Source organism: Suricata suricatta, chromosome 13 (genome assembly GCF_006229205.1).
Source record: "Suricata suricatta isolate VVHF042 chromosome 13, meerkat_22Aug2017_6uvM2_HiC, whole genome shotgun sequence".
NCBI classification, from domain to species: domain Eukaryota; kingdom Metazoa; phylum Chordata; class Mammalia; order Carnivora; family Herpestidae; genus Suricata; species Suricata suricatta.
In genome coordinates this window covers 76,534,617-76,548,584 of record NC_043712.1, presented here as the reverse complement: position 1 = coordinate 76,548,584, position 13,968 = coordinate 76,534,617, and the positions used below count along the sequence as shown (strand labels likewise).

The window sequence follows — 13,968 nt, the reverse complement described above, 5'->3', positions numbered from 1 at the left end:
GACTCTTTAGAATCTAGGTCATGATAATGTGTTTTTTTCTCAGAGAAGTTAAAAGTAATTGTAGGGAGTGATGGATGAGTAGTGGCATTATCAAAGTTGAAACTTAAAAAGGTGAACAGATCAGAGAGGAGGAAATTGAATGTGAGGAGACCAAAGAAGGGTCTATCAATATGTGAGAGTATCACGTGTTGATAAATATCAGTAAGTGAGAGACTAAGATTATTTGGAGGAGCTCAATTTACCTAATAGGAATTTGTGGTCTCTAAATATTGGCTGCCAAACTAATAGGTTAAAGATTGAGCCACTGAGTAAGATTAGAACCTCACAGTCTATTCGATTATATTGCATAATACAAACAAATGGCACCAGATTATGAGTCTGATGTGTCTGCTGCAAAAATAGAGTGTTTAAAATTACAAACATTTAAAAACCATTCAGTAAAAATTCTACCGTATGTTCCAGCATCATGTATCTCCATCAAATGTTATTTGCTTATGAGTTGTACTTGAAATTAATTACATTCATTGATTTGTTTTGTTTTTAAGTTTATTTGTTTATTTTTAAGAGAGAGAGAGAGAGAGAGAGAGAGAGAGAGAGAGAGAGTGTGTGTGTGTGTGTGTGTGTGTGTGTGTGTGTAGAGGGACAGAGAGGGAAAGAGGGAGAGAGAGAGGGAATCCCAAGCAGACTCTGCACTGTCAGCAGAGACCCCAATATGGGGGCTGAACTCACAAACCATGAGATCATGACCTGAGCCGAAATCAAGAGTTGGACATTTAACTGACTGAGTCATCCAAGTGCCCCTACATTCATTGATCTTAAGTGTTTGAAATAAAATATATGCTGTTCATATAGGATTGAAATTTCCTAAATTTTATTTTTTTCAAGTAGTTTCTTATTTTCTCTACTTTTTTGTATATTCATTTGTTCAAAACTCCTTTTTAAAAAAACTTTAAATATTTTCTTTTTGAAATAGAGAGAGACAGAGTATGAGTCAGGAAGGGAGAGAGAAAGAGGGTGACACAGAATCTGAGGCAGACTCTAGACTCTGAGCTCTCAGCACAGAGCCAGATGTGGGGCCTGAACTCATGAACTACGAAATCGTGACCTGAGCCAAAGTCAGACACTCAACCGACTGAGCCGCCAAGGCATCCCTCAAAACTCCTTTTAGAATAGATTATAGTGGGGTTCTTGGATAGCTCAGTCTGTTAAGCACCTGACTCTTGATTTTAGCTCAAATCATGATCTCATGGTTTGTGAGTTCAGGTCCTGCATCGGGCTCGGTGCTGAGAACACAGACCCTGCTTGAGATTCTCTTTCTTCCTCTCTTTCTGCCCCTCTCCCTCTCAAAATAGATAAATAAGCTTTAAAAATAGGTAATGGTAAGATAATTCCCACTACAGGCTGTGTCCATATAATCAGACATGTCTATCTTCATATATGAATTTATGATGCTTCATTTTTCATTGCTTTAAAGAATTAGTAGGCAGATTTAGAAGATGTTAAGTCAACTGAACAACTAAACCCCATAATAGAATGGTTTTAATCTCCATCTTGTGAAACAAAAGACCATTTTTCTCATTTGGGAAGAAAATATATGTAGAAGCTCATTTTCTAGCACTGAGAATTTCTTATTTTATAAGAGTTTTAGGCAATTAGAAAAAATTAAGGCATTTTGCCACTGTTAATATCTCTCAGACACTTTCTTGGTGTTTTGATTCATTAAATCTCAACATAAGAATGTTATCATCATGCTACTGTCTTGAATGATTTACTCTATTTTGTTAAAATGGATGGTAGAGAGAAGAAAAACAGAAAAAGGTGGTTTAGATGATAATTAGAAAGAGCTGAATCTCACTGAGGATTGTTAATGATCGCCAGAACAATTTTTTTATTCAATCAGTCATCCCACAAACATAAATTGAATGTGAGATGCCGGAACTACAAAGATAAGTAATATATTTTCCCTGCCCACAGGGATCTTTTGGTTTAATTGAATGTGCAAACAATTGTCATACAATGTGACAATCTCAAGTTAACATCTACATGTCCTAGGCACAAAGAGCCATAATGGAGGAAGGATTCTGTGTTATATTTCACTGGAGTTCAGTTTGCTGGAGACCCGAGAAGACCCAGAAATCAATAACTCTACCTTCCATCTGAGCTCTGAATGATTTGTTTGGAAGGGGAGGCAGATGGGCACCAAAATTTCACATTCATTATTAATAAGGGCCAAGTTGGAGGGCTAATCTGGGACTCTTAACCAAATGGTCTTGCTAATATGGGACTCCAGATTAGTCCATCTTACCCTGGGAGAGCTTATTTCCTACAGGAAGAAGTTATATGTGGGCTAGGCAAATTCAGCTAATTCATTCCAGAAGTATCGATCAGGGAAGTTACTATACCTCCCCTGGGACAGCGGGAGTAGAGTAGGAAAGGGGCTAGCAAATATTTAATCGAGCGGAAGCTCTGTGCACCTGGAGGAAATGACCCTTTTCCCTGTAACAAGTTACTCTGGTCTAGAGGTCAGTAAAGGCTTTACAGAGGTAGTTTAAACTGGTTTTAAAGAAAAAATAAGAATGAACTAGGCTCTGAAATGGGGAGGATAAGTGGGAACAGTATTCCAAGAAAGGAACCTGTGTGCACAAAGGTGCAGAGGCAAAAAAATGGTGCTATGCACTCAATACCAATGAGTGATTCAGCAACACTCATATCTAGGGAATAAGAGTAGCCTACTTAAAGACAACAGTGTCACACAACAAAGGGATCTAATGAAGGAGGACAGTGTCATTCATTAGGCTAAGGAGTCAGACTTTATTCTGTAGGCAGTGGGGAACACAAAAAGTTTTGAAATAGGATGGAAATGCAGTTGGTTACCCTTTAGAAGGTTCTTTGTGAATTCAGGATGGACCAGCTTGGACTTGGTATAAGATGGAAGCAGAGAAGTCTGGGAATGGCAGTGATGTGCAGAGAAGAGATCCGTATCACATAGGATCATGAAGCTGAAACTACAGGACTTTGCTAGTCACTGCATGTGACTTACGGAAGATAATGGGAAGATAATGGAAACATCCAAGTTTCTGACTGAGCTAACAGATGGGCTGGCGGCCTCATTGCCTGGGATAGGAGGAAGATGCCAGTTTGAGGGAAGTTTTTGAGTCCAAGGTGTCTGTGGGATATCCAAGTGAAATAAGATGTGTATCTGGCACTGGGCATAGTGTCTAGAATTCCCAATATTAGTGTCAGTTGTGGACGATGGTACAGAAAAGACAAATGGGAATGCTCTTTAGGCATTCCATCTTTGTGGAAGCCAGCATAGTTTAAAATGCAGGGGCTCCTCGGTGGCTCAGTTGGTTAAGCATCATACTTTGGCTCAGGTCATGGTCTTGTGGTTCGTAGGTTTGAGCCCTGCATCAGGCTCTGTGCAGACAGCCTGGAGCCTGTACCCTACTTTGGATTCTGTGTCTCCCCTTCTCTCTCTGTCTCCCTTGATCACACTGTCTCTGTCTCCCTCTCAAAAATAAATAAACATTAAAAAAAATTTTTTTAATACAGTATAGCATCAGGAAAGGAATTCTGTCATGGGATTTTGACAGACCTGAGTTTGAATCCTGCCACTTACCGCCTGAGAGACACGAGACAACCCCTGTGGGCCTTTTCATTGTTGTGTGTCAGGTGGTACTAATGTCTGGCTGGCTGGCTGGTATGAAATAATAAATGAGATCAGGTGTGTAAAGCGCTAGTACAACACCTGGAAGGCACATGGTAGGTGTTTAATAAATGTGTCTTTCCTTAAATACCTATTTAGAGTACTTAACTCACAAACATGCCCATTTCGTGGAAGGACAATGAAAGAAGGGGGAACCCAACCAGTGATAGCATGGTATCCACAGGCCAGAAAGGGAAACAGGGCACCAGTGAGGTCAGCTGCCTGGGAAGGAGGCAGAAGGCCAAGAACGCTGATATATGGATGGGTGCTAAAATCAACTGTCTGTTTCCGGGTTTTGAGGACCAGAGTTCACAGACTACAGTCCTGGGACAGGTAGTTAATTCCAGCTACCGAAAACTAGCAGTTCCGCTAAGGCTCAGACCAACTTCCTCTTTGTAACCTACACGCTCCCTCACTAAGAACGCTGGAGTGTCAGTTTCATCTCTCTAGATCAGGGCTGTAGCAAAAAGAAAGGAAACTCAGTGGCAAGCAAAGCGTGAGGTGGAGGCTTGGTGAGTCTGGGTGGAGAAAAGGAGGGAGGTCTTGGGCTAGGTCTCATCTAGGTGCCAGGCTGGCCGTGGTCCTTGTGAAGTTAGTGGCAGTTTGCTTTGGGGGTTGTTAGCATTGTCCTTGCTTCTGTCCACTTAATCTGATAATCAAGTGATGCCATGCCTTGCCTTTCATCCATACTTGCAATTTCTTTTTAAAGTTTATTTATTTTTGAGAGAGAGCACGAGCATGGGGAGGGCAGAGAGAGAGAGAGAGAGAGAGAGAGAGAGAGAGAGAGAAAGAGAGAGAGAGAGAGAGAGAGAGAGAGGGAGACAGAGACAGAGAGAATCCCAACACGGCTTGGCACTGTTAGTATGGAGCCTGACTTGGGGCTCGAACTTACGAACTGTGAGATCATCACCTGAGCCAAAACCAAGAGTCGGACGCTCAACCAACTGAGCCACCCAGGAGCCCCATACTTGCAATTTTCTTTAACACTAAAGTGTAAATGACTGGTAATAATACAGGGAACAGTAGAAACACACCCACACATCTAGTGCCACGCTCCCTTCACATGTCCTCAGCAGGCACAATCAGAAGTCACATCTTCTCTTCCCACTAGTTTTGACTTAAAGATTTTTTTTTTAAACATAATAGTGGTCTGATGGTTACTACAAACTAAAAAGAGTTGCTAAGGCCGCTGAAACTCATTTACCATCCCAGGGATGGAATGTCATGTTTCCCAGTGAGTATTTATTTGTAGTCCTGAGAAACGCCAATGGGGTGGAGCTCTAATATAACTTCAGGTGACGGATACTTATGAAGGGGGTATTTTGCTTGCAGAATGTTGTTAGGGGCTTCTGCCATTCCCTTTAGGGATATCTTATGGCATCTATGTACAGTACTGGGGAAATAGTAAAATTTCAAAGTTAGTTAGATAAACATACATGAGTTGACACCATCAAAACAATGTCTCTTGTGGAATTGTGTTGGTGACTATGAACTAGACCAGCTGCAGCATTCAAACAGAAATTGGAAGCTTAATAGACGATGCCCAAGCATGGAGCCCAGAGTTGGACGGGAATGTCTCATGCTCATTTGAAACTTGGCTCTGACTGGCTTCTCTGTCACAGATTTTGGGGGTGGGAGAGTGCTCCCACAGGGGAAACCATGCGCGCTGACATGGAAACTGAATAGGACATTGGCTAGGCTGGGAGTCATTGCTATTTTAGTCACTTCCAGATGTCTGCCGTTGGAGTTTGAAAGGAAAGGGAAAGATGTGTAGAGTGTGGGGGGCCCATAGGGTGGAAGGGGAGGGCTGTTTAAAGTCACCCTTCAATATGCTACTAAGATGATGACTTGGAAAAAGCTTTTTAAAATTGTGTTCTTCAATAGTGCCTCTTTCGTTTACACGCTTGGCTGCATAGGTAGTAATAAGCAAAAGGAAGAAACCTTTGTGAAATAATCAGGATTCAAAAAAAAAACCCAAACAACTACAAACCTTATGACTTTTGCTTGCCATCTAATATTTATGAAGCACCAGCCATTGAATGGGACACATACCAGACGAGCCAGCTGCCCCAGTAGCTACTATGCCAACCGAACAAATCACCGGATGCTTGGTTTCTATCTGCTTTCTTCTCTCCTGTTGTTTTCTAGGTGTCTTTGAATCCCAGTACTGTCATTATGAGCTAGAAAAAGACATCAGGTTGTAATGTATAAGTACATGGAGTGAGGCCCTTTGAGATCTTCAGAGGGGGTGTTCAGGCACTGTCATGGGTCGATCCAAAGGTGTAGGTCAAAAGGCCTTGCTAAGTTGGTAGGGTTTCCTGTTCCTTTCTTTGGCTGGGAAGGTATGGCCTTAGCATGATACAAGGGGTAGAAGGAGAAGCAGGGGAGAAGCCAGCACAGGAGTCATTAAGTACATGGATTTGACTCAGACCCAGTTCAAGGTCAGACAGTCACTTACTGGTTATGTGAGCATGCACAAGTTACTTCACCTCTTTATAGCTCAGTTTCTTGGGGTGCCTGGGTGCCTCAGTTAGTTGCGTGTCCAACTTCCGCTCATGTCAGGGTCTCATGATTTGTGATTTCAAGTCCCACCCACATCAGGCTCCCTGCTACCAGGGCAGAGCCCGCTTTGGATCCTCTACCCCCCTCCCCCCACTTACACTCTATCTCTCAAAAATAAACATTAAAAAAAATAAAGCTCAGTTTCTTCATCTGCAAAGCAGTAATAGGGCTATTAAGTCTTTGCTGGGTGGGAGTGTCATGGTCAATAACAGCCACTACCTTCTTTAACCAGGTTGTGAGCTAACCAGAAATAAGACAAAGCGTTAGATGGATGGAGGTCGCCATGTCACCTTTATTATTGCTAAAGCTGATATTAAAGACTGTGGCATCTTTTACCATTGAACTAGGTGTGCAGGTCCTGCCTGTGATTATTCTCCTGGCCTGATTCCTGGGTCCTGGGCAGTTGACCAATCCTCCTCTCTGTGGTTTCTTTTCTTGGGCAGAGATTAGCCCATTTGCTTCTCCAATCTGAGGTTTCTACTAGTTCTTTTTTTATTATTAAAAATTTTTGTTTTATTGTTTATTTATTTTTGAGAGACAGAGACAGAGTGTAAGCAGGGGAAGAGAGACAGGTAGTCACAGAGTCAGAAGCAGGCTCCAGGCTCCAAGTTGTCAGCACAGAGCCCAACGCAGGGCTTGGACCCACAAACCATGAAATCATGACCTGAGCCAAAGTGGGATGCTTAACCGACTGAGCCACCTAAGAACCCCTAGGTTTCTACTAGTTCATTAGTGCCAAATTTTCTTTTGGGTCAGATTTCTTTTTTCTTGAGCTGAAAAAATGCAGATGACAGGCAGGTGTGGTGCAGGGAAGCCCTTCAGTTTTTACCTACATCCCTCTCATTCCATTCCGACCGTATTGGAAACTCATGAGCTCTTCTGAGATTTTTTGGGTAATTTTTTCCTGCTAATCACTACACAGTATTAAAACATAGATTTGCTGCAAATTTTGAAAGCAATAATTATTCCAGATGTTTGTTGGCCTCTGTTTTGAGCCAAGCATGATCTTCGTTTAAGGAAATTTTCTAAACAGCTTCTCTTCAATCTTCCTCTGGGAATGGACATCCAGGGGATTTCCCCCTCCTCCTCTTCTGCCCTTCCTCCCCACTTCTTCTGTCTTCTTCGGTAGTGCCCTTTAAAGTCCCTAGCTGCGTATAAATGATGTTAAAGGTAGCCAGTTGGACTTTCTTTCCTTTTTAAAAATTTTTTAATGTTTTTATTTATTTTTGAGAGAGAGAGAGAGAGAGAGAGAGAGAGAGAGAGACAGAGTGAGCAGGGGAGGGTCAGAGAGAGAGAGACACAGAATCTGAAGACAGGTTCCAGGTTCTGATAGCTGTCAGCACAGAGCCTGATACAGAGCTTGAACCCACGAACCCTGAGATCATGCTTGAGCCGAGGAGGGACGCTTAACTGACTGAGCCACCCAGGCGCCCCGCCAGTTGGACTTTTTAAGGTTCCAGGGTGACTCACTTGATCTCCAGAGGAAGCCTCACACTGGCAAGGGATTACTGTCTCCCTTTACAAAACATAAAAATTTTAAGTCCTTGCCAGAAAGACAAAGTCAGAAGGAAGCTCGGGAAGTGGATATGTAGTGATACAGAAACACGCTTCAAAGCTGGGAGTGAAAACCACAGGGAAGAGGAGGAGAGAAAGATGAAGACCCTTGTAAAAGAAAGACCATCAGAATATGCCAATGTTTTGAGTAGGAAGGCGGTCACTCAGGTATCCGTGGGAGAGGGTGATTCTAATATCTGGCAGATAATTGTAAGGAGAGAGCACGGCATTGCAGGAACGAACATGCTTGCTGTGGGAGAACGCGCTCATAGCCTTGATGCGTACAACGCTATGCAGATCGGTTCCCTTAACATCTCACTCGCTCTTCATCTTTGCTCCATGTGAGCTGAGCTGCCGCCTCTGTAGCTCGAGAAGAATCGATCTAACTGTGGCTCAGGTGACTGGAAGTGGATACCTACCATAACGCTTTGAGGAAGCACGCTTCAGATCCTCCCCAAATGTTAAGCAAGCTCTTCAAATTGGAAATCGAATGACACCATGAAGCGTGTTTTGATGTTTCTATCAATGGGCATTTCACGGTAATGGCTCCGCAGCTGAGCAAGCCTGGATTTGGTTAACAATTTGGCCTATTTAGAAGCCCCTGAATTTCGAGTAAATCAAGAGGCTTGCCAATCAATGCGGCAGCTGAGACATTTGCTCTATGAAGCAAAAATAGGGCTCAACTCCCAAGTCTGAAAATTAATGCCATTTTGTTGTTTCTCTTAAAAGTTGATCTTTTGTCTTTGAGTTGCTCTTCATAACATCGGCTAAGTGGCGTTGTTGTTGGATTTTAGGGCTTGGCGCAATATTCCGTTCTCTTTTATGGCTATTATGACAATAAACGAACAATTGGATGGATGAATTTCAGGCTGCCGCTCTCCTATTTTCTGGTGGGGATCATGTGCATTGGATATAGCTTTCTGGTCGTCCTTAAAGCGTAAGTATTATTGGTCTCTTGGGAAGCAAGCAATAATGTCTGGAATCAAAGGGAAGAATTAATTTCAGCATTGGATATCATTCTTATTCTGTTTTATACCTAGAGGATACTGAGTCTGTAAGAGATAAAATGTAGTTTTAATATCGACGCTACTGTTAGACTATGATATCCCTGGAACAAAAGGGTTGAACCCAAGTACAGGCCTTTAGTTCACCTCACAGGGTTGCACATCTACCCTCTGTTTAAGCATCTTTGGAAGAGACTGCCCTTTTGGTATGGATCAGTGTTGCAAGCAAGACAGGGAAACAGCTGCTGGCCCCTGTTTTTGTGTGCAGAGAAGTTTGCACGTTGCAGAATCAGCTCAATAGGCAGAAATCATTGTTCTCTGTTCATTAAAATAAAATTAAAAAAAAGGATAGCTATCCAACCAAAATAATCGGTTGTGTAAGACAGCAAAAATGAATGGCCCCCCCAACAAGACCATCATGATCCACTGCAGAATCATGGTTTATCTTGGAAGAACTCTTATTAGAGCATGGAGAAGACCTTCTTTGGGGCACTGAATGATGCCATTCATTCCCCACCCCCACCATGCCTGCAGTATGGGCCACACCCTGTTCAAAGACACTGCAGAAACCAATACAGCCATCTGAGGGCTCTGAGCAATCTATGTAACCCTCCAACCAATTCTCTGAGTGAGCTTAGAAGGCTCGAGACACCTCAATTAATGTTCTGACCCTTTTATTTGACCATGAACAAGGTGAATTGGCCTTTTGCTTCATTGCAGGAAAGGACTTCTGCCTGAGGGTCCAGGTTACCTGGAGCTAGGGCTCTCTGGAATGGTCAGTGACACATTTTGTGACTTGTCTCTGTCAAACTTACTGGTTCCACCGGAGAACACTGTTCCTGTTTAGTTTTTAAGTCCTTTCAGGAAGACTTGAAAAAAGCCTTAACACAGACCTCACTTCCAAATATTGATCTACCTGTCCAAATATAATCAGAGATCCTAAATACAGGTTATCTATCTACCTACTAAAATAGTACTGCATTTCCAAATCTATGCTATTTCTGGTCTTTTAACCATTCTGATTTGGCAAAATTAAAATCAGCGCTGCCAGTTACATTAAGGAGGTCTCATGAGTATTGTCTCTACGTTGGTCCTCCAGTCATTTGCTACCTTGATTTCCAAAATCACAATTCATGTATTTATTCATTTATTTAAAAATTGAACAATTGATATGGGCAACCTGGGGGTGGCTAGCCAGTGCTTGAGGATTTAATGGTGAGCAAAATAAAGTCCCTGCCCTCATGATGCTCAGTTGAAGTAACAGTCTGTAAACTAAGGAACAAACAGAGGTTGTGGCCAATATACAGTTAATATATATATTATATCCATATATATATGTTATCCATATATGTTATCCTTCATAGTCAAATATTTGCCTCAATTTCTTCTTTCTCAAGAATGTAATACATGCTATTTAGTGTAGTATAGTCCTTGCTGTAATTTTTTTCCCCATCTGTAATGGGCTTATCCTGTGAGATTCTAGAGAGTTCCTTCAATCTTCTTTCTCTTCCTGACTTTCATTTTAGCAGAGGCTACATTATAGTGACCCTGTTGGCTTAGGATTTAGGGAGGCATTTATTTGATTTACTAAAAACCTTTACATACACCCACCCAATAACCACGTAAACCCAGCATGTAAACAGAGATGTTAACCTGTCCCATGCGGGACGTCCACTGTAAAATCCCAGGCAAAGGCACTAACGCAACAGTTGCTTTCTGTAACCTCTCAGCAAAGGGCGCCTGGGTGGCTCAGTCATTAAGCATTTGACTTCTGCTCAGCTCTTGATCTCACCATTTGTGAGCTCAAGTCCCACATCCGATGAGCTTGAGCCCCACTTCAGGTGGGCCCTGCTTCTCTCTCTTTCTCTCTCTGCCCCTCACTCACTAGTGCCCTCTCTCTCTCCAAAAAAAAAAAAAAAAAATGATATCAACCATTCAGCAAAGCTAATGATACTTTTTTTTAAATGTCTTATTTATTTTTGAGAGAGAGAGAGAGAGAGAGAGAGAGAGAGAGACAGCGTGAGCAGGGGAGGGTCAGGGAGAAAGGGAGACACAGAATCCGAAGACAGGCTCCAGGCTCTGAGCTAGCTGTCAGCACAGAGCCTGATGCGGAGCTCAAACCTACAAACCATGAGATCATGACCTGAGCTCAACTGACTAAGCCACCCAGGCACCGCAAGCCAATGTTATGTTAAGGTTGCTTCTTGTAGAAACAGTAGTTTAAAACTCTAGCCGCCTGGCAAACGGAAGAATTTTCAGAGGTATGTACGCTTCTTCCCCCTATATGGGCAAGGGATAGAGCTGTCATGGAACTTTTTATAGCTACCTGGGTTGCCTCCCAACAAAATACGCTATGAGCAGTTTGTCTTTGGGATCCTTCCTTACTCCTTTCAGCATCCCACTCCCTTTCTTGTTGATTCCCATACCTTAGGTGCTCCCGATTTGTCTGTCCAGCTCATGGGAGACAGTCTATAGCTACCCAGTTTTGCCAGTGAAGCTACATTCAAAACGTAAATCTGTCAAGTATCCATTTTTACTGGGGGCCCTGCCCTTTCCTCACTGACAGCACAGAAATGGATAGCGGCATATTAATCAAACAAGTAATTTTCTCCCTAAACCATTGGGAATCTTTTATTTCAACACCTTTTGACCTACAAAAAACCATTTTATGTGATTCGACGGATCTCACGGAGTCCTAGCTTGGGCACCAGAGTGACATCAGAGAACCTAAGCCCTTGACCTACCCTCTGTGGTTAACTGCTGGATAACGTCCAGCAAATCACTTCATAATGTTAACCCTTTGCTTCCCCATCTATGAAAAAAGAATAATATTAACTACCTCGAACTTTTGCTCAGTTTTTGAGAAAGGACAAATATGGTAATGCACAAAACATCATTTCGACAGATAAAGTGATAGACTGATGTAAAAGATAATTGTTCTGTTATTTTTCATAACACATTAACCCATTTAAAATATATCAACCTCACTACGAAGGGGAGCTGAAGGTAGGGGACCTCAGAGATGCCTGTCAACCTACCATGTCAGCTTTATGTCTTGGTGTTTCTTCCCTTCTTGGTTCTATATCACTATAATATTCACAAAACCCAAACCTTCTAGGATCATTTTTAAATATGTATCATATGAAATTTTAATTTTGCTATTTATAGTGATAAGGGGAAAAAGGAAGTGGAGTGAGTGGAATAGAGATCTCTAACCACTGAAATAAACTGTAAGTAAATGTATTTAAAGCTCTCCAAGCAAAAAAACCCAAAACCCAACTCCCCCAACAAAACTATATACATATATATTCCAATCAGTGATGTATATATATTATAATATATATTTACATATATTAGAATATATGTAACAAGTTGGCACTAAGGTTGTATAAGAATTTTTATTTTTTGTGTGTATAAGAGTTTTGATTTTTGTTCATGAGTGGTATAGAATGGAGAAATTTCATGCATTCCATCTGTTCTTTGGGAAGAGATTCTGGGGGAGGAATTAGATCCATGCAGGAGCTTCCTGCCTGGCCCTGGGTTAGCTCCTTACTAGCTGCAGGGAGATCTGGAAATAAGTTAAGACTGTGTAGAATAGTTTTGGATCTACACATATTTCCACTCCCTGCACCACCCCCCCCCCCCCCCCCCCCCCCCCCCCCCCCCCCCCCCCCCCCCCCGCCAAGCCGGGGAAAGACCCATTGGTTTTCATCAGATTTCTAAAGAGATTCTTATCCCATAAAATTTAAGAACAAGTATAAGACACTGAGTAAACAGGTGAGAAAAAAAGTATATATATATACATATATATTTATAAACCTGTTTAGTTGTTAAAATCACCAATGCTTCATTGTCCTTTAATTCCGAAAGTCCTGGAAAATGGACAGTTTAGAAAAATAAAACAAAATCCAAATCTGAAAATAAACTTTGATGTTCTGGTGATAAGAGCAAACTCCATACTTTTAGGATCTTGCTTCTCCAGTTTATCTATATCCAACATTTTACCACCCCCCACCCTCTCCCTCTCTGTGTGTATTCTGGGCGGGGGGGAATGGATTCCACTCCCTGTTTTCACAGGATGACCAAAAATATTGGTGACGATGGGGGTGGTGACGACAACACCTTCAACTTCAGCTGGAAGGTGTTCACCAGCTGGGACTACCTGATCGGCAACCCAGAGACAGCAGACAACAAGTTCAATTCTATCACCATGAACTTTAAGGTAACAAGTCAACTTCAAGAGCCACTCTTCTGTATTTCTTAGAGTAAAACCAGGGCCACTCTGTATGCTTTAAGCGAGCGAAATATCCTGACAATTAAAAGAAAGAGTAACTATTATTTCAGCCTAGCAGGATCCAGGCAGCATCCTGATTGCGATAGGAAAAGATCTGATGACCCATGATAGGACGATGGCTTCTCTAAATTTGGTAATAAAAATAATGCTGTTGGCTTGAAACAGGAGACCATTAGTAATCAGAATCAGATAGTTTAAATAATAGAATGCTGCTCATAATTATTTACAGGAAGAAGCTCGATATTTAAAATGACTCTGAAGTCTTATTTTTGTAGCTTTAAAGGAAACACGGTATTGGGAAAGAATATAGAAAGAAAGTTATTCCAATATTAGATTAATCAGAGTTTGTAAGAGTTCTTCGTTCATTCTCTCACATGTCCTCACTTGCTGGAGACATTCTCCTGGTCTGCAGAATCCCAGATACAATGTACATTTCATTCCTCATGTTTTGATGTTTGCAAAAATATTTTCTGAGTTTATGAGACTTTTCTGTAGGTCGGACATATCATTCTTCTTCTGTTTTGCTTGGGTACAGGAAGCTATCATAGAGGAGAGAGCAGCCCAAGTAGAAGAAAACGTCCACTTGATCAGATTCCTGAGGTTTCTTGCTAACTTCTTCGTGTTTCTAACACTTGGCGGGAGTGGATACCTCATCTTTTGGGCTGTGAAGCGATCCCAGGAATTTGCACAGCAAGATCCTGACACCCTTGGGTGGTGGGAAAAAAATGAAGTTCGTCTCTGCATGCTTTTTATGTGTTTAGAACCTGACATTTAAGATGTGTGGGTTATGCTTCTCTGGTGGGATATTAAATAAGGCCATCCTTTACCTCTCTTCTCCACGGTGCCCT

At 41.9% G+C, this 13,968-nt stretch overlaps 1 protein-coding gene across 1 annotated transcript in view; it reads left to right on the top strand.

Annotated features, from left to right (window-relative positions):
- Positions 1 to 13,968, top strand: part of TMC1 (transmembrane channel like 1) — a 128,704-nt gene that overhangs the window by 76,130 nt on the left and 38,606 nt on the right. The window contains exons 9-11 of the mRNA XM_029920495.1: positions 8,617 to 8,759; positions 12,904 to 13,048; positions 13,656 to 13,850. Coding sequence (XP_029776355.1) covers positions 8,617 to 8,759; positions 12,904 to 13,048; positions 13,656 to 13,850 — 483 coding nt within the window. The remainder of the gene's footprint in view (positions 1 to 8,616; positions 8,760 to 12,903; positions 13,049 to 13,655; positions 13,851 to 13,968) is intronic.